Raw genomic sequence first — 26620 nt, 5'->3', positions numbered from 1 at the left:
AAGACCAATTATTTTAAGTTTGATTATCTTCTTCCTTCCCCAAATTAAGCATAGGCTCACTTGGGTGTGTGATCCCCTGTTTATCGGTGGTTTTAAACGTGCGTTCTACCAACCGAGCTTGGGTCACACTTGACTTCCTGAGGTTTGTACTGTAAAGCTCATTGTCTCTAAGCTTTCCCACTGACTGTGGGTTTCAACTACACAGACGGCTTCTTGACATGTGAGTACAGGCTTTGCCTTGGCTCCTCCTTAGCTTAAGAATCACGGGTGTTGGGGGCATTCTGGCACGGCAGGCTAAGCCATAGCCTGGATGCCCGCATCCCACCATGGAGCACCGGCTCAAGTTCCAGTGGCTCTGCTTTCCATTCAGCTTCCTGCTAACGGATCCTGGGAAAGAAGCAGAAGATGACCCACGTCCTTGGGCCCCTGCCACCCACAAGGGAGACCTGGCTAGAGCTCCAGGCTCCTGGCTTCAGCCCGGTCTAGCTCTGGCTGTTGTAGGCATTTTAGGAAGTGAACCAGTGGATACAAGATTGAGCTCTTTTTCTCTCCCATTTTCTCTGTCATTTTGCCTTTCAAATAGATGAAAAGAAATGTACATTTAAGAAAAAAAATGGGTATTCAATTCCCTACTCTGAAAATTCGTAATTTTTGAAGATTTATTTGGAAGGCATAGTGTAAGAGAGAGATATCCTCCATCTGCTAGTTCGCTCCCCAAATCGCTGCAACATTCAGCATTGGGCCAGGCAAATCTAGGAGCCTGGCTTCCTACATATGTGGGTGGCAGGGGTCCAAGTACCTGGGTAACTTCTGCTGACTTCCTAGGTGCATTAAGCAGAGAGCTGGGTTGGAAGTGGAGCAGCCAGGACTTGAACTGGCACTCACATGGGTTGCTAGTGTCGCAGGTGGTGGCTTAACTCAGTGTGCCATGACACCAGATATGAACACTGGTGACTAAAGGGAAAAGCTTTGCTCTTCTGGAAGCCACCTAATAGTTCACACCCTGTAGATGAGAAAAGTTCTTCTTCATGAAAGAAATGTCAGCCAATAGAGGTACAGCCACATGACAGAATTTGAAAATGACCATTGTAGGGGCCGACACCATGGCATAGTGGATAAAGCCGTCACTTGCAGCTCTGGCATCCCATGTGGGTGCCAGTTCAAGGTGTGGCTGCTCCACTTCTTATCCAGTTCTCTGCTATGGCCTGGGAAAGTGGCAGACGATGGCCCAAGTCCTCAGGCCCCTGTGTCTGAGTGGGAGACCCAGAAGAAGCTCCTGGCTCTTGGCTTTGGCCAGGCCCAGCTCTGCCTGTTGTGGCCATTTGGGGAGTAAACCAGCAGATAGAAGACCTCTCTCTCAGCCTCTGCCTCTGCCTCTCTGTAACTCTGCCTTTCAAATAAATAAATAAATTAAAAAAAAAATAAATAAAATAACCATTGTATAACCCCCAAAGAAACAGCCAATGCAAGGCAAGTATTGGCAATGGACGTCAAGGGGAGCCCAGGACATTCCCTCCTGGAGATCAGCATATTCTCTGGGTGCCAAAGCATCATCTGAGCAGTGCCAGGCAGGTGCACAAGGAAAACACATGTCTATGGTGGGGGATGGGGAGGGCAGACCTTACCAAGCGATTCACATCTAATAACGGACACCCTGGCATCACGCGCCCCCTGATGAGATGCTTAGCAAAGCCCTCAGAATCACCTGGCACCTACTGTCAAAATGTTCAGCCTGAGTCCATTTGAACCTTAGTTCTTACTTCCAGGATGGGAAGAAAACAGGGCAGAGGTACACAACACCCGGAGGAAGTGATCAGACACACCACAGTGTATTCTGTAAGTACAGAAATAAGACACACGCACATATGGTCACACACACATATGGCTGGGGGGGGGGGGTACCGTCCTAGATTAAAAGACAGAGAGAGACAGAACCACCAGCTGTGATGCAGGAACCCTGAGAGGACCCCAGCTACACAGGTTGGAGGGGTGATAAGAGGTGCAATCTGAATGTGCACTGGATGCTAGATGCTCTTAGGGCCTTGCTGTCGGTTCCCTGGTATGACACTGGTGCCACCACGATGCAGGGGAAGACCTTTCATTTTAGGAGACGCATTCAGAAGAATCCAGTGGTGAACGTGCTATCCGTGGCTTACCAAATGGGTCAGCAAAGCCACACACACCTATCTACAAGAGATGAGGCTCTCAGGGGCTGCCGATGTGGCACAGCAGGCTAAGCTGCTGCTTGTGATGCCAGGGTCCTACACATTGGAGTTCCTGGCTTCAGCCTGTCCCAGACCTGGCTGTTGAGGGCATTTGGGGAGTCAGCCAGTGGACTGAAGATCTCTCTGTGTCCCTCTCTCCCTTTCCCTCTGCCTTTCGAACAAACAAACCTTAAAAAAAAAAAAAATTCTCTGTGAACCCAAGTGACTAGCTCAAGGTAGTGCAATAAAGATGTAGCAAAATGATAAATATTTAGAGATGAAATACTGTGATGTTTAAGCTGATTTTAAGAAGCTGTGGAATTATATGGGCACATATCATTTTAGGAAGATAATGAAATATGAACTAATGTTTAATTCTAAGTATGTATATATAGGTGATCCTGGGATTGTGACTTCAACTTTTTTTTTTTTAACGTGTGAAAAATATGAACACCCACATGGAGGTGGAAAGGCAAACAGGGCTGGGGGTTACAACTGCATATAAATGAGCCTTCAGGGTGCTTGAAGGTGCCGGTGACTCCAGAGGCACTGGCGGTAGCCCCGGTGTGACTACAGCAGGCCCACTAGTAGCACTTTCGCCCTGAATTCCCTCTGTTGCCCGAGGAGCCAAGGGAGATGCTGGGGCTAATCCCTTAGAGTGAGCTGGACCCTTCTGCAGTGTGGTTCCAAAAATCCATGTGAACAGAGACTCCAGCAGTCGGTCATGCCTTAAAATCTCAGCAATCACAAAACAGCAGGTGGTGAGTCAGAGAAGTGTACGCATAGGTCATCTCCAGACTGACGATGAAAACGGAATTATAATTGCAAGCTCTTGTTTCCTGGGCACGCAGCTTTCAGTTTTACCAGATGAAGAGAGTTCTGGGGACTGGTTACACAACCATGTGAATGGTCTCCACACCACTGAACAGAATGCTTCAAATGGTTAAAATGATACATGCTATCTTGTTTGTATTGTGCTACAATTAAAAAAAAAAAAAAAAAACACAGGTACCTCAAGACATGTACCTGAAAATCAAATAGGATGAAAAAATCATCCTATTTGATGAACTGTAATACTCTGCTCACTGAAAGATAATTCAGGAAAGAAAAAGGGAAGACAGGGTGTGTTCCCCCCCCCCCCCACTGCCCCTTCTAGAAGATTCTTGTGCAGCTGTGAAGACAAGAGATAGGTAGACAGCAGCAGTGTGAGCAAGCGTAACATTTCGGGGCCAAAATGCACCGTGGGTGAGGCTGCTGGGTGCGGAGGAGGTCCAGGCAGTGTGGCCTGACAGGTAGAACAGGCTCCCGCAGAGGGTGAGTGTGGAATGTGAGTGGGCACCAGGGGGGAGGGGAGGGTGCCAGGGGCAGACAGCAGGCCAGGGAAGGAACAGGGATGGTTCAAAGTGCTGGGAGAGGCAGGCCACCTATGGGATGCAAAGGCACTGGGCACAGAGCCCCTGAGCCACGGCACTGACTGCGGATGACGGGGAAGTGACAGCAGGTTTTATTCGAGGAAGAACCTGATGCCAGTGTGAGATGGTGTGTAGGGCAGGTGGATATGGGAGACAAGTTAAGGGAGCTATTAAAAAAAAAAAAAAAAAAACCTAAATAGGCTTCCGGGCAGGCTAGCCTGGGGTGGGGGCTTTGCTCCTCAAATGAGACTGATAGTAGGAGGGAGTGTGGAGAGAGAGCAGACACAGGGCTGGTGTGCACAAGGATGCAGCCACCAGGGGAGTGAGAGGAGAGACAGGACTGGTGGCAGACATGCCAGAACCACCGCACAGAGGGGTCTCTGAGGTGTGAGCAAGCAGCAGGGGTCCACAGACCTAGAGAAAACCCAGAGGCAGAGCCAGGGCCCTGAGGGAGTGGCAGGGGGAGGGGCGGGGGGAGAGGAAGGACAAGAGGAGCTGGTGGAAGAGACAAAGTGGACGTCACTGATGCTCCTGTAAAGGAAATACGGTGTCAGAAAGTGCTAGGTTGGCCGTCTGCTACTTAAGGAAGTCCCCAGTAACTCCCCTTGGAAAGCAAAACGCGCCTCCACCTGATTATGATAAATTGGGTTTATCTTCTGCCGCAGAGTCTTTTGGCTTGGCCACTGGCAGGGGCAGGACTCATGGGGTCTCAAGTTCTCTTCGGGTCCTGCCAGCCTTCTGCCAGAGATGAGGAGAGGGTATGTGATGGACGAGGGAGAGCTCGAGGGGACAGGAGGCTGGAATCTGGGGAACTGGTTAGCGGGGCTGTCATTTGTGGGTAGGCCAAGCAGAGCCAACTTGACTCAGATGTGACCGTTCTATGCCAGGCCAGTGAGGGGCAGGATTCCATCCTGCCAAGTGGCAAAGGGGGTTGAGCTCTTGGCACTTCTTAGAGGAATCAAATCACCAGCCAGCTTACCAAGGGACCTGGGCCCATCCAAGGTCACCACACCCCCACACAAAGGATGCAACTAGAAAGAGAAAGAGAGAGAGGCAGACAGTCAGAGACAGTCAGACAGACACAGAGGCACTGACACCTTGACACCAACCCCTCTGAGACCAGCAAGGCTGTCACGTGTGAAAGAGAAAGAGAGAGAGGCAGACAGTCAGAGACAGACAGACAGACACAGAGGCACTGACACCTTGACACCAACCCCTCTGAGACCAGCAAGGCTGTCACATGTAAAATAAGTGGGGTGGACTGGGGCAGTCATTTGGGGCAGTGATGCCCATGTGCCACACTCAAGTGCCTGGATTTAAGCCCTAGGTCCACTTCCAATTCCGGCTTCCTGCTAATGTGAACTCGGGAGACAGCGGACGATGACTCAAGAACTTGGGTCCCTGCTACCCACATGGGAGACCTGGAGTCTGGGGACTTGGTTAGCAGTGCTGTCACGTGGCCTAGCCCAGCTGGGACTGCTGTTGCAGGATTTGGGGAGTGAATCAGCAGGTGTAAGAAACATTTTTCTCTCTCTCCCTCTCCCTCTCTCCCTCTCCCTCTCCCTCTCCCTCTCTCTTTCTCTCCCTTTCAATTAAAACAAAATAAAGAAATAAAATGCTTAAGTGCCCTGGTTAATGAATAGCAGGTAAAATGGAAAGGAAAATTCTATGCCTTTTTCAGCCACTCCAGTCCAAAGAATCTTCTTTGTCACTGCCCCTCAGAGCCACTGACAACTAGGGCATCGCTTTGGCTGAAGAAGGCAAAGGATTTTCACAGCCACTTAGCAGGTGCACGGCCATCAAAAAGACACCTCCAACTTGGCGGGTATTGAAAAGCTATCCCCACTCCATCATCCAAAGGAGCGGCCCTTCATGAAAACACTAACAATCCCAAAGCCACGAGGGAAACGGAACAGCGGCCGAGAAGATGCTCAAAAGGGTGAAAACAGAGCGAAATCATCCCTGTAGATAGATGCCCCTGGAGTTGCTTGGCAACCATCTTTGCTAACACCTTCTCCCAAAAAGGAACAGTTTGCATCAGCTCCTGCATTTTCCCTGAGGCCAGGACGCTGCCTGCAGAGGCCTCACAGCTGAGGCCTTTCACTGAGAGGGAGACCCAGAGCCCCACCAGAGCATGGGGGGGGGGGGGGAACGCTAGCCCACCTTCACCATCTCACTGGGCTGGGGCGAGGCAAGCGAGGTGGCAGGTGCAATACTTAAGGGGGTGTGTTTGCTCCACACCTGTAAGAACCCCAGTATGCACGCTTGACCACATGTTCCAGGTTTCTGCAGGCCTTCCCATGGTCCTACCCCTGTCCCCAGGACGACAGCCAGCACGGCGCAGTGCTTAGAGGAAGCACCTCTAGAACCAGCCCACCTCTGGCTCAAACCCCAGCGCTGCTGCTTCCTAGCACTTCACTTCTCTCAACCTCAGTTTCCTGATCTCGAAAATGGGGTTGAGCACAGGAGCTGCTTCACAGGGTGGGCATGAGGATTAAATGAGAAAATGCACCTTGACCTCTGTACCTGGCACCTGGCAAATGCCCAAAATTGGCAGTGAAGGTTTATTGTTTCAATTTTCTTACATATTGATTTATTTTATCTGAGAAAGAGACATGCACACCCCAAGATCTCCCATCCACTGCTTCACTTCTCACATGCCCAGGAGCCAGGAACTTAATCTAGGTCTCTCACCTGGGTGGGCGGGGACACAACCACTTGGGCCATCACATGCTGCTTCCTGGCAGGAAGCTGGAATAAGAAGGGAGCTGGGACTGGAACCCAGGCACTCTCTGCCCCAGGCTTGTTAATCAAAAGAACACACAAGCAGTTCCAGGGAGCCCCTTAGCCTGCACCTACCTACAGAATCAGAATCTGTACCAGTGGTACTAGCAGCTTTGCTTTAAGAAAGTTTGCCGCCGGTGCCGCGGCTCACTAGGCTAATCCTCCGCCTTGCGGCGCCGGCACACCAGGTTCTAGTCCCAGTTGGGGCGCCGGATTCTGTCCCGGTTGCCCCTCTTCCAGACCAGCTCTCTACTGTGGCCAGGGAGTGCAGTGGAGGATGGCCCAAGTCCTTGGGCCCTGCGCCCCATGGGAGACCAGGATAAGTACCTGGCTCCTGCCATCGGATCAGCGTGGTGCGCCGGCTGTGGCAGCCATTGGAGGGTGAACCAATGGAAAAGGAAGACCTTTCTCTCTGTCTCTCTCTCTCACTGTCCACTCTGCCCGTCAAAAAAAAAAAAAAAAAAAAAAAAAAGTTTGCCAAGGGCTTCTCAAGGTGCGCAGGGTTGACAGCCAACTTTTCTGAAATGATAAGCAGTGCTTCTCCAAGTTCAGCCAGCGCAGGGTCACCCTAGGAACTGTTGAAGGCACCTGCGCCTGGCTCCTATGCTTCACTCTGGCCATGCTGTCTCAGCGCGACAGCAGCCTGGGGCCTGGCGTGTTAGGTACTCAGGCATAGCACAGCGGGTCCCCAGAAAGACTGCATTTTGTAAAACACTGAAACTGATTCACTCTTGAAAACCAGCAGTACAGGGACACCCGTCCAGCTCCTTTTGTTTTTTCTTTTCCTGGCATCCTCAAAGGACTAGGGACACAAAAGCAGACAAAAGACACCCTGGAACGTAGGCACACTTTTGGAGCAGTCAGGATGCCGTCTGTCCCTCCCGGAAGTGGCAGCTCTGCTCAGGCAAAACCGAGGACCTGAGTGCCTGGTGAAAGCAACAGTCACCACAACAGAAGCTTACGTTATTAAGTACCTACTGTATGCCAGACATTCCCTCATTCATTTCCACAACTCTGAGAGGTACTATTGTTCCTATTCTGAAAATGAAGAAATTGAGGCTGAATTCAACATACAGCTAGGAAGTAGATGAGTTCAGATTTAAATAATGCTCCATGAAACACCCAAGTCTTCAAGGATGATAACTTTGGGTGTTTGCTAATAATCTATAGAATGTAAAGTTTAACATTTTAACAATTAAAATTATTCAAGAGGGAGAGAGAGAGAGCGAGTGAGCGAGAGAGAGAATGCCTTATATAGAGAGTAAGATCTCATCCACTGGTTCGTTCCCCAATTGCCCGCAATAGCTAGGACAGGGCTGGACTGAAGCTGGGAGCCAGGAACTCAATCCAGGTCTCTCAAGTGGGTGGCAAGAATCCAATTGCCTGAGCTACCATGGCTGCCTCTGGGGATCTGCAATGGTGGGAAGCTGGAATCAGAAACTGGAGCAAAGAATCCATCCTGGGCACTCCAGTGTGGAATACGGACCTGAAAACCACCACCTTAACTGCTAAGCTAAATGTCTGTCCCCACGTAAACCTGTTTTAACTGTATAGTTCTGCGGCATTAATATATTCACAGTCTTATACAGCCATCACCACCATCTATCTTCAGAACTTTTCCAATCTGTACCCCTTAAACATGAACTTTATTTCCTGTCTGCCAGCCACTGGTACCCACCATTCAACTTTCTCTATAAAGCTGACTACTCATGGGGCCGGTGTTGTGGTGCAGCAAGTTAAGTTGCTGCCTGCGGTCACGTGAGTGCTGGTTTGAGTCCTGGCTGTTCCACTTCTGATCCAGCTCCCTGTTAATGTTCCTGGGAAAGCAGCAGATAATGCTCCAGTGCTTCGGTCCCTGCCAAGGATATGGGAGACCCAGATGGAGTTCCAGTCTCCCGGCTTTGGAAAGGCCCAGCCACAGGCCATTTGTGGAGTGAACCAGGAGATGGAAGATATCTCTGTCTGTCTGTCTGTCTCCCCCTGTCCCTGTAACTGTGCCTTTCAAATAAATACATAAATCTTTTAAAAAATGTGGGGGCCAGCGCTGTGGTGCAGTGGGTTAACACCCTGGCCTGAAGCGCCCGCATCCTATATGGGTGCCGGTTCGAGACCCGGCTGCTCCAATTACGATCCAGCTCTCTGCTGTGGCCTGGGAAAGCAGTAGAAGATGGCCCAAGTCCTTGGGCCCTTGCACTGCATGGGAGACCCGGAGGAGGCTCCTAGCTCCTGGTTTCAGATTGGTGTAGTTCCAGCCGTTGCAACCAGTTGTTGAGTGAACCAGCAGATGGAAGACCTCTCTCTCTCTCTCTCTCTCTGTGTAGCTCTGACTTTCAAATGAATAAATAAATCTTTAAAAAAAAAATAAGAATGTGACTATTTAGGAACTTCACATAAATGGAATCACATAGTCTTGTGTTTTCATTGTCATTAAAAAAAAAAAAAAAAGCCGGATATCACTTGGGTGGGGGTGGGGACACAGGCCTCCAGAACCTACAGGTGCTCTGGCGCAGTCACATAATTCCCACCAGCCCCTTCCTCCCCTGCTGAGGGTGACCCTGAACCACTCACGTTCAGAGCCACAATTAGCCCCACAGAAGCAGGTGTGCTGATGACTACTTCCGTGTTCAAAGAGTCCATCTTTGTCATCCTCTCACTTTTATCCTCTTCCCTAGGTGGCCGGAAGCCACTCTGTCGTGCCCTACAGAGGATGTGTTTGGTCTCCTTCTCTTCCATAAGCACCGGATCCCTTAAAATTGCCAAGTGGAACTGGGTTATGAAACCACAGATACAAGGATAAAACATCTCCACAGAAACAAATGCTTTTTTCCCTGCAGAATACCAGCTCTACTTATAGGCAACAGGCTGAATCCCGACCGGGCCCTGAGAGTTAGGGATCTAGGGCCTTAGCTTCAGTTCACTGGCAGGAAGGGATTTTCTGAGCTCTGGCCATCAGTTCCAGCGCCTCAGCACCCAAATCTGACTCCAGATGCAGAAATGGCCCACCTGAGCCCTGCCACAGAAACCAGGAAGGGAAAGCCAGCCCAACAGCACATCAGCTGGGAGCCCAGGCTTGGGGGGACATTGACACCAAGCTTGCATGAGAGACACACACAGAGGTCGCTCCTTGCCGTTCAGTTCCAACAATATTCGGACAAAGCCCGTGGGCTATGTGGATTTCTGCAGTCCCTGAGCAGAGGTCCCAGAAGAGGCCGCCTCAGACTGGGGGTGTCCTTGGATAGCAGGGATCTGACTGGGCCAGGGTCTCACTGTGCCGGCTGCCACCGTTTTATTATGACTACAAAACCTCATCAACGAGAGGCCAGTCCACAGGACACAAGCACAACCCACGCAGAAGTGAAATGTCTTCCCAGCCGAGTCTGCAGTCCCTGTGAACCTCCCGGGCCTCCACGACACCGTGCAGCACGTGGCGCCACATCTGAGGCCCTCAGCAGCCAGCCACTCCCCTGCCCTTAGCCCTTTCTGTTTTCCAATCCTTAGCATGAAAATCTCGAAGGCGGCTGCCCTGCTCCCCGTCACATGCATCCCCATTCCAGACATATCCCATGGGTACGCAAACTGCAGGGAATGCCAGTTGCATTTCCAGCCTGACTTTAAATATACATTGAAGCCGTTACTGCTTCACTGTGCTGCAAGAGCCACCGTATCAGAAATGTCACCCTTCAAGGTCAGGATTTCCCCACTGCGAGGACCGGGCCCCCCAGCACCAGTGCCTGCCTCTCACTGTGGTCACCACTGACTACAGAATGGAATTAGAGGTTTGCGTGAGTTATCTGGACTCCCTTGAAGGTCTCAGTCTCCTCCACACGTAGCCCAGTGCCAGGGGCTGGAGAGTCATGGCCTGGATGGGTGTGCTGAGTACTGGGCCACGATGACCTGTATGGGCTACTGGCCTGAACGTGGACAGATACCAGTAAAGTATTTCTGGGAGTATCTTTGTCCATGTTCCTTGTGTTTTACCTGCCCACCCACACCTGATACCAGTGATTTTTGTCCCTTGGGGAACACTGGCTATGCCTGGAGACATTTTTGGTTGTCAAAACTTGGAGGGGGCCGGCGCCGCGGCTCACTAGGCTAATCCTCCGCCTTGCGGCACCGGCACACCGGGTTCTAGTCCCGGTTGGGGCGCCAGATTCTGTCCCGGTTGCCCCTCTTCCAGGCCAGCTCTCTGCTGTGGCCAGGGAGGCAGTGGAGGATGGCCCAAGTCCTTGGGCCCTGCACCCCATGGGAGACCAGGATAAGTACCTGGCTCCTGCCATCGGATCAGCGCGGTGCGCCGGCCGCGGCGGCCATTGGAGGGTGAACCAATGGAAAAAGGAAGACCTTTCTCTCTGTCTCTCTCTCTCACTGCCTGTCAAAAAAAAAAAAAAAAAAAAAAAAAAAAAAAAAAACACTTGGAGGAAGAAGAAGGTCCCACTGGAATCCCATGGGTACCCCTCATAGTGCTACTAAACATCTTACGGGGGCTGGCGCTGTGGTGCTGCAGGTAAAGCTGCCACCTGCAATGCCAGCATCCCATATGGGCTTGGGTTCAAGTCCCACCTGCTCCATTTCTGATCCAGCTCTTTACTGTGGCCTGGGAAAGCAGTAGAAGATGGCCCAATCCTTGGGCACCTACACCAGCGTGGGAGACCACAAGGAAGCTCCTGGCTTCAGATCAGTGCAGCTTCAGCTGTTGCAGCCATCTGGGGAGTGAACCAGCGGATGAAAGATATTCTCTCTCTCTCTTTTTCTCTCTCTGGCTCTACCTCTCTCTGTAACTGTCTTTCAAATAAATAAAATAAATCTTAAAAAAAAAAAAAAAACACCAAGAACCAAAAAACATCTTACAATGAGTGCACAGGACAGTTGAACCAGCACAAGGAAGTATCTGGCTTGAAACTTCCGTTGTGCCATTGCTGAGAAAACTCACAATACTCTGTGTTCTGCTATCTTTGCTCTAGCAACAAGATGTTTTAGTTTCTAGAACATTCTATACTCCCTTGCATGGTGAGCCTTCACACAGGTTGTTTCCTGTAACTCCACCCCGCCCAGCTCCCCACATGGGTAACTTCCACGCATCCTCCAGGTTTATTTATTTATTTATTTATTTGACAGGCAGAGTTAGTGAGAGAGTGAGAAAGAGAGAGAGACAGAGAAAAAGGTCTTCCTTCCGTTGGTTCACATCCCAAATGGCCGCTATGGCCGGCGCGCTGCGCCAATCCGAAGCCCGGAGCCAGGTGCTTCCTCCTGGTCTCCTATGGGGTGCAGGGCCCAAGCACTTGGGCCATCCTCCAGTGCCTTCCTGGGCCACAACAGAGAGCTGGACTGGAAGAGGAGCAACCGGGACAGAATCCGGCACACCGACCGGGACTAGAACCTGGGGTGATAGCACCGCAGGTAGAGGATTAGCCAAGTGAGCCGCAGCGCCGGCCCCATCCTCCAGGTTTTAATGCAGATTCTTTGAATGCAGATTCTTCAGGGAGGCCTTCACCGAGTCCCCAGCAGAGATCAGGAGCCCACACCACACCCTCCTACAGCACCTAGCTTCACCTTTCAGAGCCCTCTTCACAGTCACCAGGACTTTCTCAACGCCTGCCTCTGCCGCTATGACGGAAGTACCCAAGGCAGAGCCCATACTTTCTCACTGTTGAACCCAGGGTTGGCACCATAGCAGAGCCCACTCCAAGTCAAATGCACCAAGGAGGCCAGGAAGATGGGGGTGGGTGGGTTGTATTACAAACTAAGCAAGATAGGGCCAGCACCGTGGCTCACTTGGTTAATCCTCTGCCTGTGGCGCCGGCATCCCATATGGGTGCCGGGTTCTAGTCCCGGTTGCCCCTCTTCCAGTCCAGCCTTCTGCTGTGGCCCGGAGGGCAGTGGAGGATGGCCCAAGTGCTTGGGCCCTGCACCTGCATGGGAGACCAGGAGGAAGCTCCTGGCTCCTGGCTTCGGATCGGCGCAGTGCCAGCTGTGGTGGCCATTTGGGGAGTGAACCAGTGGAAGGAAGATTTTCTCTTTGTCTCTCTCACTGTCTATAACTCTACCTGTCAAATAATAAAACAAACAAATAAACTAAGCAAGATACCAAGAAGCTTAAAGGAGCACCCTACTATGGAGGCTCCTTATCAACTGCTATGGACAGCTCTCTAAGATAAATGAAAACAGCCAGATAGGAGGCAGTACTTAGAGCTTTCTACGATTCACGTGGGAACAAGGAGAAGATACAATCACCTACGCATCCACCCAAATGCACACGGAGCACCTTTGGACGGGCACACCCAAGCAAGCAGGGCAACAAGGAAACATCATCACTTCTTTCAAAGTGACTTTCAATGAATGATTTAAACAGTGGACACCTTCTAGCCTAAAAGAATCATCCCCAGGGACTGACAGATGAGGATTATCTTGGCACAGTTTAACCTGCTTAGAGTGTAGTATGCAGTATTGTATACACAGTGTTGCAAAGTATGCCCATTCTGACTTCCTGTTCTGGAAGGAGCCAGGGCACATTTTCTCCACATGGGCACCCAGGCATATGGAAACAGGTTCATGTTTAAAGAAACTCATTTCAGAGCAGAGTCTTTTCCAAACTTGATGGCCCTAGTGGTCTTTCTCAGCCCTGCGGTCCTGGCTGTGGCGTACCCCTCCCACCCATCAGCTGGGTGCAACCAAACAGCTTATTCATTGTCCAGGCCCTTTCTTCTCCTGTTTGTCCTGCCTCCCTGCTACCTCTAAGCCCTTCGTCTCCCTCGTCCTTCCAGTCCAAATGCTGGGTGGGAGAAGAGAGATGACAGCGAGATGTCAGGGTGAACAAATGCTGCTACTTGTTAGCAAAAGGGGAGGAAGGAAGGCTTAATGGAGAATAAAGTTGAAATTAATGGTGAAAATGAGGTTTATCTGTGTTATCTGTGGACTTCCAGTCTTCCCATCTCCTATTAACACAGATAACAGAGCTGTCTGTGTAATGATAAAGGGAGGCCCTCAGCAGTTTCCCATAAATCTCCACGGGCTGTCGCTGGCTTCCCTGGCTTGGAGTCTAAGAACACTTCATTCTCACTGGACCAGTTGCTGTGGCCCCCTGTAAGGTGCTCCCATCCCGCGGTAACTGCAAGACTCCTAAACCTGAGCTGAGCCTGTTCCCATGTGCCCTGTTTCCGCCTGCTGCTCAGTCCAATTCCATGAGCAGCTCAGAACGGCAAGCCCTGTAGCCACAGCAAGGTCACGCCGATCCTAGCACTGCACAAGTTTATCTATATCAATCTAAAATATGTGGGAACATTAAGATACAGACAGGTGCCCAGAGTCACAAGAATGAGCTTCCAAAAGACCCAAACAAGGATTAATTGAGGCCTTTCTGTTCTCAGTAATGAAATAAAACATCACTTTTTTAAAAAAGTAGTTTTCAGCTCTCTCAGCTCTCACAAAAAAACTGTATAAATTCTTCTGAGCTACAGGCCATAAACTGTCCAATTATTTTTTTCCAACTCTTGATAAAACTTAGCAATGGTCACTGATTGGCTACACTCCAATAAAAACATTGATAGCCACAGAAAATTGTTTTTAAAAAATCACAAGCTTCATAAAACTATGATAAAAAGGTCTGCTCTAAAAATGAAGTTTCTGATATAGTAATCTTTTGGCCATAATCACAAGCTAATTAAAAAAACCCTAGTTAATTAGGGGTGGGTGTTTGGTGTGGGGGTTAAGCCACTGCCTGGGATGCCCGAATCCCACATTGGAGAGCCTAGTTTGAGTCCTGGCTACTCTACTTCCAATCCAGCTTCCTGCTAATGCAGATCTTGGGAGGCAGCAGTGATGGCTGAAGCACTCTGGTCCCTGCCATCCCTGTGGGAGACTCCAACTGACTTCTGGCCTCCTGGCTTCTACCTGGCCCATCCCTGGGCACTGTGGGCATTTGAAAAGTGAACTGGTAGATGGAACATCTCTCTCCATTTATCTCCTTGCTTTTCAAATAAAATGAAAATAAAATAAATTTTAAAAAATTTGTTAAATCCTAGTTATTTAGTATCAGATTTTCTAGATCTAGCTTCATCATATATGCTAGTAATAAGCATAATAACAATTAGAAAGAAATTAAAATGTTTTCATTAAGCACTTACTATGTGCTGAAGCCTTCTTGTATCATCTCACTTAATCCTCACAACAACCCTGTAATGATCTCTGTTTTCTAGGCCAGGACACCAATGAGCTATGTGAACCCTGCTTGTTATCTGTGAACTGGCATGTTCAAATAAAAGTTCAGGTGAGACCATTAGAAAAGGGGCACATTTATCTAAACCCCTGAGACTTTTTCCCTGATTAGCATGAAAAACGTCTTCAGACGTATCTACCAAGCTGAAGACTAGTTTAAAAGGCTAGCACTAAACAATGCCTTCCTTGGATTTTTTTTTTTTTTTTTTTTTTTGACAGGCAGAGTGGACAGTGAGAGAGAGAGAGACAGAGAGAAAGGTCTTCCTTTTTGCCGTTGGCTCACCCTCCAATGGCCGCCGCGGCCGGCGCACTGCGGCTGGCGCACCGCACTGATCCAATGGCAGGAGCCAGGTACTTCTCCTGGTCTCCCATGGGGTGCAGGGCCCAAGCACTTGGGCCATCCTCCTCTGCACTCCCTGGCCACAGCAGAGAGCTGGCCTGGAAGAGGGGCAACCGGGACAGAATCCAGCGCCCCAACCGGGACTAGAACCCGGTGTGCCGGCGCTGCTAGGCGGAGGATTAGCCTAGTGAGCAGCGGCGCTGGCCTATTCCTTGGAATTTTCTATCATCAATACCCATTTCACATTGTAAATCAGCTAAGATGGTTTCTGGGACCCCTGGCTCCTGGGAAATCTAAGTCCTGATGGCCCCAAGGGGGGCCCAGGGCACCCTTGGTTTTATACTCAGACCATCAACTTTTCTCAGAGGGCTGAAGTGAAGGCCACACACTGTTCACAAAATACAAGCAGCAGAATACGTTTGTGTATGAGATGCGGTCATTTTTTTGCCATTAGGATGTTATAAATTGAGAGAATTAACTCAGTTATTTTCAATATATTTTGAAATACAAGGATACTTCAAAAAGCTCATGGAAAATAAAAGATAAGTTTATTGTGGTACAAAAAGTTTTGAAATCCATAAATTTTGAAATCCAAAAAATTCATGTAAAATGAGGTAAACAAAGCAACCAACCTGCATCTCCCACCTGTGGGTTCCCTCCCCAGATGCCGCAGCTGGAGAGCCAGGAACTCCATCCAGATTTCCCATGTAGGTGGGAGGAAATCAACCCCTTGAGCCATCACCACTACCTCCCAGGGCCTGAGTTATCAGGAAGCTGGAATCAGAACTGGAGCCAGGAACCGACCCCAGCACTCCGCTGTGGGACTTGGGCATCCTATCTGGCTGCTTACATGTGAGGCCAAATGCCCATCCATTACAGTTTCTGTAGAAACAGCTTGTCTGGTATAACTGCGTCTCAGAGGTGGCTACATTCAATAGGGACGCCCCAAAGGGTCCCCTTACCTTACAGATGAGGAGCACAGGCTCAGAGACGGGAAGAAGTACACCCAAGGGCATATATCCTAACTTAGAAAGTAGGCTCAAAGCTCACTCTGCACTCTCCTGCTTCTTCTGCTGTCCAGGTTGTCCTGGATATAACCCCATCTCTGCACATCCACACCTGCAGTTAGCAACAGCTTCTGAACGCAGCTGATGATCTGGCAAGGTTCAAAAGTATTTGCCGGGGCCAGTGCTGTGGCGCAGCAGGTTAAAGCCCTGGCCTGCAGTGCCGGCATCTCATATGGGTGCTGGTTCAAGCCCCGGCTGCTCCACTTCCCATCCAGCTCTCTGCCATGGCCTGGGAAAGCAGCAGAAGATGGCCCAAGTCCTTGCGGCTTTGCACCCACGTGAGAGACCCGGAAGAAGCTCCTGGCTCCTGACTTCAGATAGGCTCAACTCCAGCCGTTGCGGCCATCTGGGGAGTGAACCAGTGGATGGAAGACCTCTCTCTCTCTCTCTCTCACTCTACCTCTCTCTGTAACTCTTTCAAATAAATAAGATAAATCTTTTAAAAAGTATTTGCCAAGCTCCTCTCGACCAAAATGGTACCAAATATTGGATGAAACGATAAGATATGAAGACTTTCTGGAGGGGATTTCAAAGCATTTCGTTAACATTTCACACCTGATATAGGTGAAGAATTGAAGCAGAGGAAGGTTAAAGGGATAAGAATGGGGAAGGAACTCTATTACCATAGTCAGCTATTTAAAAAGTAGGAAGTCCTTGCTGTGTCTTCCAAAGTGTGGCCAGAGAGAGGCTGAAGGCAAAACTCCTGCCTAACTTCCCTCTTTGAGCTCAGTCTATAAAACATATCACACCACACCAGCATCATTCATGATAACAAAATGGAGGGAAACAACCCACTTATCCATCAACAAAGAAATGGAGAAGCAAAATACGTGTGCACCTACTTCAACATGTTCACAGAAAATGAATCAAAAGATAAATTGATTTTGCTGCAAAATTTTTTTGAAATCCATGCTTACAAGTGGTCTTTGTAAAGTTCATGAAAAAATGCAAATTATGAAATAACTACGCATGGATAGTTAGAAACATTACTCAGCTTTACAAACGAATGAAGCAATAGGGCCGGTGCCGCGGCTCACTAGGCTAATCCTCCACCTTGCGGCGCCGGCACACCAGGTTCTAGTCCCGGTCGGGCCGCCGGATTCTGTCCCGGTTGCCCCTCTTCCAGGCCAGCTCTCTGCTATGGCCTGGAAGTGCAGTGGAGGATGGCCCAAGTGCTTGGGCCCTGCACCCCATGGGAGACCAGGAGAAGCACCTGGCTCCTGGCTTCAGATCAGCGCGGTGTGCCGGCCGCAGCGCACCGGCCGCGGCAGCCATTGGAGGGTGACCCAACGGCAAAGGAAGACTTTCTCTCTGTCTCTCTCTCTCACTGTCCACTCTGCCTGTCAAAAAAACAAAACAAAACAAACAAACAAACAAAAAACAAAGGAATGAAGCAATGATCCACGCTATGCCAGGGATGAACCATGAAAACATTATGCTAAGTGAAATAACCCAGACACAAATACTGCATAGACAAATATTGTATGATTCCACTTACATGGGGCAGCTACAATAGGGAACTTCATAAAGACAGAAAATGGAACAGGAAGTAGACAAAAGCAAATGAAAACTAGAAATACAGGAAATGGAATAGAGTTTCTGGTTGAGATGATTAAAAAGTTGAGAAATGACCAGTGATGATGGTTGTACAATCCTGTAAATAAGCTTAATGCCACTCAACTGGACGCTTAGACACAGCTAAGCCAGTCAGTGTATTTTACCATAAAAATTCTATCAAAATCTGCATCCCATCCTTTTGTTTCTCAGTCAGAATTCCTAAAGTTTATTTTATTCCTTCATTGCCATTTAAGCCCAAGTTTCTTTTCAAGACCTGCTTCCAGCCAACAGTGTCATTGGTCAGTCTACCTCTGCTCATTCACACAGACTCACATCATTGCTCAAGGGCCACCTTCCAGGACACAGGGACCCATCCAGCCACAAACACCTGTGCACCCCAAGACCTCCCACTGGGTACCTCCGCCAAGGGGTCTCCTAGCAAGGTGAACGCAACCAGCCAACGTCACTGGAGTTCCAAGAAGCCAAACACCCAACATGCAACATCTTGGGCCAATACTTAAATCCCTCACAGGTGAAATACCCAGTTAGTACTCATATATGTGCATTTTACCTCTACAGAACACCGTGCGCACATGCCAGGAAGACCACCAGGAACTGCTCAGCCAACGCGCTCCCTCAGGCTTATAAGCAAAGAGACTGCAGTCCAGCCATGGCTGTCCTGGTGAAGTCCACAACTGCACATTGCACGGAATGGTGGGTATCCCTAATGCAAATGCATGCAATTGAGCACGAAGCCTTGGTACCTTAGAGGACAAAGGCTATCTAAGCAGCATGTACCACTTGTGACTGCTGAAGAAAGAACTTTCCATCTTTTCTTAAAAGAATCCATTTCTCACAAGGCAAAGAACGTGAGAATAGGAGTCGTTTCAAACAGAAAGGGGTGCTGGTGGTGGTAGAAGTATGAGTTCTGGGTGTTCCAGTCACAATCCATCACCCAGCCCTGGGACGTACCAATCCTGGGCCACGCCACAATCTTGAATACTCAACTTTAAAGGCTTTCACAACCTCATCGTCTTCCATACGAACACTGCCAATGGTCTGATAACCGAGTCCGACAAGCTATGAAAGACCTCAAGAGCGCATGTGAAGGCTCTCTAGTCACATGTGCCATTGCCAACACACACACACACACTAGGCACTTGTAAGATGCCCACTTGACATCACTCCCTTGTGCATCCTGAACATATATGTCAAGACCACTCTGAGAGAGCCAGAGGCCAACATCTTCAGGGCAGCCTTTTGTCCCCCAGGTCCTCAGTTAGCAGAAACACTGCTAGAGACTGCTTCTCGAATATGCATGCTTCTTAAACCTCTGGGTGATTTTTGCCTCTGGATGGTCAAGGACAGGATGACTGGGCGGGGAGAAGTGACCATCTCAGGTGTTGATCCACAAAACGAGTTCCATCTTTCCATGCAGATTACAGCTGCCTTCCAAAAGGAGACCACTATGTGGAGTCTCATGGCCTTTTTTCCACTGGTCTTAGACCAGCAAGGTTCTAGTGGCTTAGCTGTGTCTGACACCTCCCACCAACCTCCTCCGTCCCTGTGGCCCTTCCTCCCACCCCCCAGTTTCAGCCAGGACATCAGTGAGTGAACCAGATTCCAACGAGCGCATCCGTTTGTGCAGCAGAAAGAGGTCTTGGGTCTCAGGAGCTGCTGCACGTGAAGCCCACGTGCCACAGTTACACAAGGCCCGCTCGCACACAGGACCAGGGGATGATTAATGTACGACGAACACGTGTGCCGGATGGCCAGTTCTAGCAGGCCATGGTTTCACTCCCATGTCCTGGTGTGAGATGACCTCTCTACCCCACTGGGTTCCATTGCAAGTACCGTGGACTTCCATGCTGGGAAAACAGAGCTGGGGGACCAGATGGGAGGACGGGGTGGGGAGCGGCTGTACATACAGATGCCCCTTAGCCCTGCCCACCACATCACAATCTGTGACCCAGCGCAAAGTGAGCCAGAGTAACTCAGAGCCAAGGGTTGCCATGCGCGCTGCTTTTTGGTGGCGAGCGAAAGGGGTGGCTGCTGGAATGGCCATGTGGGGCTCATTCAACAGCTGTGCATTTACCCACAGGGGAGGCTGGGAGGCTTGCCAGGGGTGCCCCACTCCTCATCTGGGGGATTTCGACCCCCCACCATTTGACAAGGATGCTCCGGAGCAGAATGGCCCATACGCACCAGGAAGGTTCAAGCGCTGACTTCGAATGAAGTACAGCAAACTTCTGCCTCCAACAGCCTCCCCCAGCCCCCCTACCCCATCACCAGTGGTATTTATACTTTGAAAGAAGTTCAGGAGAAGAAGCAGTAGTCACCTGGGTGGGCTCGATTTTTGACAAGCCTTAGTCACTCCATACCCAGAACAATTCACATGATATTCGAAAATCCTGTGAAGATTCTGTCACACATGCTAACACTAAAATGCCAGGAGCTCCACTTACCTTCTTTATTAAGCCTCATAACCTCCCTGCTTTTTCCACCCTCTTTTCCAGCCTCTTCTAAATCTACATCTGCAGATGAAAAAGAAAAGCAAAAAAGAAAATAAGGAAAAAAAAAGAGAGATAGAGAAGGGGGAAAGGGGGGGGTGGGGAAGCCAAAGTCGGGGTGGGTGGGGGGGAGGGAGAGTGTTTATTTGCAAACAGATCGATCAGAAAGACTGTCTATGAAAATCTTTCAAAAATTGACAATGCAACCTTTCCTCCCAAGTCCGGGCTTCCAGCTACCTGGCCCAGAGAGGTACCCCCAAAAAACTATGCAAGCAGCAACAGAGTCGCCTTTCACGCGGATGCCGCGCCGGGGCTGCGGGAGCCCAGGCGGCGGGGGGCCGCGGGGGGCCGGGCGCGGACAGCCGGGCCGCCGGCCGCGGGCCTCGCTCCGCGCTCGCTCGGGGGGTGGGGGGGCGGCATGGAGGACACCGGGGGCCACTCGCTCTCTCACACACTTTTTTTTTTCCCCAGTGGCTGTAGCCGAATGGAGAGGTTACAGGATAATAAAGGGAGGAGGAGGCGGCGGGGTTCTTACTGTCGGAGCAGTGCAATTTGGCGGCGTCGATCCAGGAGGACCAGGGTTTGCCCAGAAACGCCTCCGGACTGGGCACTTTGCGATCCAGTGTCGCCATTGCTCTTCCTTCTTGTTGCTTTTTCCCTGTTCCTTCGGCAGCAGCAGCCGAGAGACACGGGATTCGAGAACGCTCCGACGTCATCTTCGGAACGTTCCGACATTGAGTGTTCTGAGCGCGGAGGGAGGGAGGGAGGGCGCAGGGAGGCGGCGGCGGCGGTGGCGGCGGCGGCAGCGGCAACGGCGGCGGCGGCGGCGGCGAGCGCGAGGGGAGGCGGGGCCGGCGCCCGGGCGCCCGCAGCCGGCTGGGCAGGCGGCGCTCGCGGCGCGGCGCGGCGGCCGCCAGGGGCAGCAGAGAGGCGTGCGCCGGGGAGGAGCCGCGCCGCGTGCCGGCAGCCGGGGCTGCCCAGGCTGCGGAGGCTGCGGTGCCGCCGAGCGGCCGGCGCGCGTGCTGGGGGCCGCAGCAAGGGGGGCTTTCCCACAGACCGGCAGCCGGAGGACCCAAAGTTTCTGCAGGCAGTCCCTGCCTCCCGCCCCAGGGCGAGGCGCTCCCGCGGAGGAGGGGGGGCGTCGTGGGGGTCCAGGGCAGCTCCGCACCCCCACGCCCTCCCCTGACCCCGGGCCAGGCACCGGAGCCTGCTGACCTCGCCCCCCCCGCCCCGGTCCCACCGCCCTTCACCCTTTCTCCTCTTGGTGGACCCGGGACCGTGGAGATCCGGAGACGCCTCTGGGAGCTGACCCCGATGGGGAGCTGGAAGTGGGTCTGAAAAGCAGGTGAGTGTGGGGCGAGAGGTGCCACGTTCCCACCGCAGGCTGCTGGCCGTGCACAGCTCACAACTCCGCCTGGGTCCTGGGAACCCCGCACTCCGCTGCGTGCCTGCGGCCCTCGGAGGAGCGCGGCGAGCGCCAGATAGAGTTCGCCGCGCGTGGGAGGCCCCGGAGCCCTGTCCGTCCAGCGCTCCCTGCCGGAGGACCCGAGCGGCCCAGGTCAGCGCAGGCAGCCCGAAGCCGGGAGTGGTTCCTGGGAGAAATCTTTCCAGGCTGAGCCAGCGAAAGAGGTAGCGCTGGATGGCCTCTGGATTTTGTGGTCTTTTCATTAAAATTTAACCCCTGTCCCTAAGAGTAGGCAACACGGGCCTTAACAAGTCTTATCTCAAAAAAAAAAAAAAAACCTTTTATTTACTAGAAGTCACCTAAAATAAAGGGACAGCCCTCCCCCATCATGGAATAGGTACCTTTCCTCTCTCTCTCTGCGCGGCACCCTGGAGTTCTTGCCACTACTTGTACCCAAATACTGCTGAAGCACAGTACTTGGAAGTTGCCGTGTGGTGGCTGAGTTCTGCCCTGGCTGTGCCACCTGATGCCGTGTCCTTGGTACCCTGTCCCCAAAAGCCAGCGTTCGGGTGGGCGACGAAGGAAGGGCTTTGGACTTGTCTTCCCTTGAGCTGTTCGTGTGAGCGGATGGGCTTATGTCAGACCCAGAAAAGTTCACTTGCCTGTGCTCTCTTTGGAAGGGTTCCAGCCTGGCCACGGTGCTGGTGGATGGAAAACTCCCGTTTTAGTAGTTGGTGGTATTAACATATCCTGGTAACCGATTGGCCTCTGGTGATACACTAGACACTGGACTTGGCATTCCGTCCGTGCACCCATTTGTCCATGCAGCCATCGTGGTCCAGTTGCCCTTGACAGAAGTAGGACAACGAGGAGTGCCCCTGGCCTTCAGGGAGAAGGAATCCTGTGCCCTCTGATCAACTCTGAGGGGAAACCCCACACTTGTTGCGGTGCCTGGCCAGCATGGGAAGGGCGTGGGGTCCTGGGGCTGCACGTGTTCACAGCTGCAAGGGACAGAAACTTTGTCACCGAGAAGTTGAGGTCCACTCTGCATCTTGGGACTTGGGGTGGGTTCCTAGTGGTAAGGGGAATACTCATCTTGCCAAGGGAGGGGAGCTGAGCAGAAGCCTGGAGTGTTTGGCTGCTGAGCATGGTTACCTGGCACAGTGGGTTGGTATTGGGGGGTTGAGTGGGAAGAGTTTGGGTAGCCAGGCGTGGGCCAAATAATGGTACTGAATGGCAGCCCAGAGTCTGGGTTGTGTTTGACAATGGGGAGCCCCTGGAGGGTCTTCCTGTGCCATGAAGATGCAAGTATGACTTAGATTCCTCTGGCTGTGGTGTCCAAGACGTATTAGGGTATGGAGACGTGTAGTGCAATGTTCAGGGTGTGAAGAGAGGAACGCTGGAACTTGGCTGGGGCCTTGCAGGTGGAGAAGAGGGGACAGGTGTCGGAGGCTGTATGAAGAAAGCACCCATCAGAGAAGATGTTGTTTGGCTGGGCTTTGGGGGAGAAGGAGAGAGAGCTCAAAGGCAGAAAACAATAGATGCTGGAACACTTTCCCTTCCTGTTCTGCATCGCTGTTCTGTCTCTATGATATTTTGGGGTGTTTATTCCTTTTTTTTGTGCACACCCGGAAGGTGTCAGGAGCCCTCAAATGGCCCCCAGTGATTCCTGCCTCCTGGTCTTCTTGCCCCACGTGGGCTGGACTGGGTGACTTGCCTCAGAAACAGAACACAGCCAAAGTGATGACTTAGGTTGTGACAGACTGTGACTGCTGCTTTGCGCGCTCTCTCTGGCTCTCCCTGGCTTGCTCAAAGGGAGTGCCACTGCCCACTGGTGAGCTCTCGGTGGAGCGGCCCATGTGGCAAAGAACTGAGGGAAGCCTCAGGAACTGGGGCCCTTGGTGCAACAGCTGCTCAAGGAGCTGGATCCTGCCCGGTGCCATGTGCGTGAGCCCACATGGCTCACGGGGAGTCGGGGACTTGAGTTTCCAGCCTTGTCTTTTCTCCTGGAAGCTCCTGTATACTGCTCAGAAAATCAAAGGTAGCTTATTTTCATTAGAAGTCAGGGCACCTCTGTTCCAGAGGAACAAGTCCTTGGTTCTATATTTTAACATTAGCCTACTTCCCCAGCTGTGTCTTTTGAGTAAGTGGAGATTACTACCCAGGAGGCTGAAGATGGTATGGCAGCCTAAACATTGTTCCATTCTGTCTGGGGGGATTTCAACTTTGCAACATAAAGTGTGAGCTGGAATCTAGAAATGATTTAAAGTCTACAAAAGAAGGCTTTGGATACATGGCTATATTTCATTCCTAATCAGACATGTTGTTGCAGTTGGAGTCACGGTGTATAACAGCTGAGTTGCCACTCCAAGCCTTCCACAGTTTCTCCACTGACCAGGAAGATTTGAATACCAACTTTGTGAAACTGTGACCCAGCTGTGATGTTGTTGGATAACATGGCTGTCAATCAGATTGTCTAATGGGCAGCCAGGGAACAGGGAAAACATTGCTCATCGAACTACTAGACTTTGGGTGAAAATCAAGGTCGATTGGGAGTAGCGTTTGGGATAACAGGATACAAATATAAATGTATACACATTGATACTCATATATCAACTATGTGTATGGCAAATTTATTGCAGATTTTAATTCCTTCTGGGAGTAAATAATTACAAAGACTGTTAGGGGTGGTAAGAATCGCACACATTGGTAATAGCAGTAAAGTGACCTGTAAAACTGTGATTTAAAACATTAGTCTAGTGTCTGTGTGATAAAACCATCAGGCAAAGACAGAACCCTACTTCCCCTCGTGATGAATGTTTAGGAGGATAAAAGGAGTGTGAATATTTTATTGTTTTATTGTGTTTGAAAAATGACAGGGTAGCTGTCTGAGTTGCAATGGAAGCTCTCCTGTAGCCCAACTGGAGAACTCTGTTCTCTGAAGAGGACCATGGGAAACACCCATTGAACTTGACTGACACCTGGTTCTGGAGAAATGCTTGTCTGCTGTGCATCCTGCACTCAGTCTGATTCATGTGCTGCTTCACCACATTACTGAAGAGAAGAGGAAGCGAAGGGAATATTAGCACGCTCGTAAGAGGACATTAAGTTCACGCTGGGGTGCAAGAGCACCCTACTTCCTACCTGGGCCATTGCTTGGAGTTACTTGGAAGCAAAACATGTGTGGTGAAAATGAGGCATCCCTGGAATCGTTTGATGTTCTTTGCCTTAATTGAATCCATCTACCCCATCTGCCACTCTGTGCTCTGAATTTATTTCCGGAGCCCACTCTCTGAGAATGGTGATTTGGGAGGAAATCTGTTACATACGTTGTTACTTCTTCTAAAGCTCTCGGCACCTGGAAGGCAGGTGCACCGACAGACTCCTCGGCCTGCTGCTTTCCCGCCCCTCACATGCTGTTGGATTAGTAACAGGATGGGGATAAAAGACCCCCGGCAGCAGCAGGAGTCGGAAAGAAAAGAGGGCTTGCAGGCTTTTGCTCATTGGTTTCACCAGCAGGCCCTGGCCATGGCCTGGGTAAACATGGACTCTGTCTAGAAAAATAACTGCAGAACCCGTGGAGCCTGCCTTCTGACTCAGGCAGACGAGCTGAGATGAGAGTGTCACCTGCCTTCACCTCCAACCCCTAGCAGCGGTGGATCTGTGACTTCGTCTCTTGGGGCTCCCGGAACTACTGTGTGCAGTTAGGAGACCTGTGGTCCCCAGAATGTGGCAGTCCCACTCCCAAAGGTTAGGCAGGAGAAATGACAGCATCTTGTTAGCATTGCCGTAGAGTTCACTTTTGGCCCTTTACCCTAAATATAAATAACATTTAGCATTAACATGTACATATTGATTGGCGCAAAGCCCACCCACTCTAAACTCACACTGGATGTGGTTGGAGAAACAGCACAGGGTGGAGACCAGAGTGCAGGCTTGAGAAGATAAGTCTAAGTTACAGTTGCCCATTCAGTCATTTGCCTGGAAACCTTTCTTAATCCACCTGAACCTCAGTTTCCTTATCTGTTAAATGGGTACTAAGGCCCTTCTCTTGGGATTGTTGTGAAGATGGAGTGAGATGCTGGGACTGAGCCCAGGTGTATGGCCTGGCACACAGCGGACGGTCCCAAGTGCTCACGCTGATGTTGCCATTGAGTTGCAGTGCACTGGACCCTGTAGACAGCAGCATCGGATCTAAGCAGGCGGCCACGCTGATGCCAGGAACTGCACATGTGACTCCTTCCAGCACCCTTCTCCCCGCTAAGGAATGACATGAAAGCGCCTCTTTTTGGTTTGCAGAGGCAGGGAGCTCTCTGCCCCTGCATCAGTTGCTTTGGAGACCTCTGTCTGGAACTGCCGCCCAGAACTTCATCTTGACACTTACATCATGGTAGGGTAAATATCCCTTTGTTCCAGAAAGACCCTCTAAGACCTTTTTGTTATGCAAAGGAACTGCAGAATGCAGTCTGGCTGCGGACAAAGCTGCCTTTGTGTGACAATGTCAATAGTTATCTTAGTAGTAAGCAGAAGGGGTTGCCGCAAATCATTTTTGTCTTAGGAACATTTATTTCTTTTCAAAAGAAACCTGTTGAATTCTAAAAACCGTGCCTAAACTGCTTTTTCTCACAAAATAGGAAAACAATAGACATGAAGGGAAAAATTCCCTCAATTACCCCCTTCAAATGTGGTCTCTCCCTTACACTTACTTATTTTTTTAATCGCATTTTCTTTTTTTTTTTTTTAAGCTTTAATTATGTATTTGAAAGGCAGAGTTAGAGAGAGATCTTTCATCCACTGGTTCACTCCCCAAATGGCCACAACAGCCAGTGCTAGGCCAGGATGAAGCCAGAAGCTAGGAACTCCATCCAGGTCTCTCGCATGGGTGGCAGGAGCCTAAGCACTTGGGCCATCATCCGCTACCTTCCCAAGTGCAAGAACTGGGAGCTGGATCCAGATTAGGGCAGCCATGACTCCAGCTGGTGCTCACAGGTGATGCTGGTGTGCCAAAAGACAGCCTAACCCTCTGACAATGCTGACCCCTCATCCCATTTTCTATACATTTCCCTACCTTATGAGTCTAGCATTACAAGTGTATGTGATGTTGGTCATGCGTGTGTGTGTGTATGAATG

General features: G+C 50.7%; 2 protein-coding genes across 26 annotated transcripts in view; one reads left to right on the top strand and one right to left on the bottom strand.

The window, feature by feature from the left end:
• The window catches only part of ATXN7L1 (ataxin 7 like 1), a 285586-nt gene extending 264525 nt beyond the window's left edge, over positions 1–21061 (bottom strand). For 18 of the 22 annotated variants that reach the window (XR_007920485.3, XR_007920483.3, XR_007920484.3 and 15 more), the window contains exons 1-2: positions 20621–21061; positions 20041–20109 (exon numbers count right to left, since the gene is read on the bottom strand). Coding sequence is in view for 15 of the 22 variants with exons in the window: in XM_051848825.3 (XP_051704785.2) it covers positions 20041–20109; positions 20621–20801 (250 nt within the window). In the remaining 7 variants the exon portion in view is untranslated. The remainder of the gene's footprint in view (positions 1–20040; positions 20110–20620) is intronic. The other 4 variants (XM_089328460.1, XM_089328464.1, XM_051848841.3 and 1 more) reach the window with 3 other exon arrangements.
• The window catches only part of CDHR3 (cadherin related family member 3), a 156147-nt gene continuing 150581 nt past the window's right edge, over positions 21055–26620 (top strand). The window contains exon 1 of one of the 4 annotated variants that reach the window (XM_089328468.1): positions 21055–21430. Coding sequence is in view for 2 of the 4 variants with exons in the window: in XM_089328466.1 (XP_089184592.1) it covers positions 25878–25880 (3 nt within the window). In the remaining 2 variants the exon portion in view is untranslated. Of the gene's footprint in view, positions 21431–25747; positions 25886–26620 lie in introns of those variants that run through there. The other 3 variants (XM_089328466.1, XM_089328469.1, XM_089328467.1) reach the window with 3 other exon arrangements.

Source organism: Oryctolagus cuniculus, chromosome 3 (assembly GCF_051225735.1).
Source record: "Oryctolagus cuniculus isolate XC-2025 breed Fujian yellow rabbit chromosome 3, ASM5122573v1, whole genome shotgun sequence".
Classification (NCBI taxonomy): domain Eukaryota; kingdom Metazoa; phylum Chordata; class Mammalia; order Lagomorpha; family Leporidae; genus Oryctolagus; species Oryctolagus cuniculus.
Note: the sequence above shows the minus strand (reverse complement) of the source record. Positions and strands in the feature narration are given on the sequence as shown.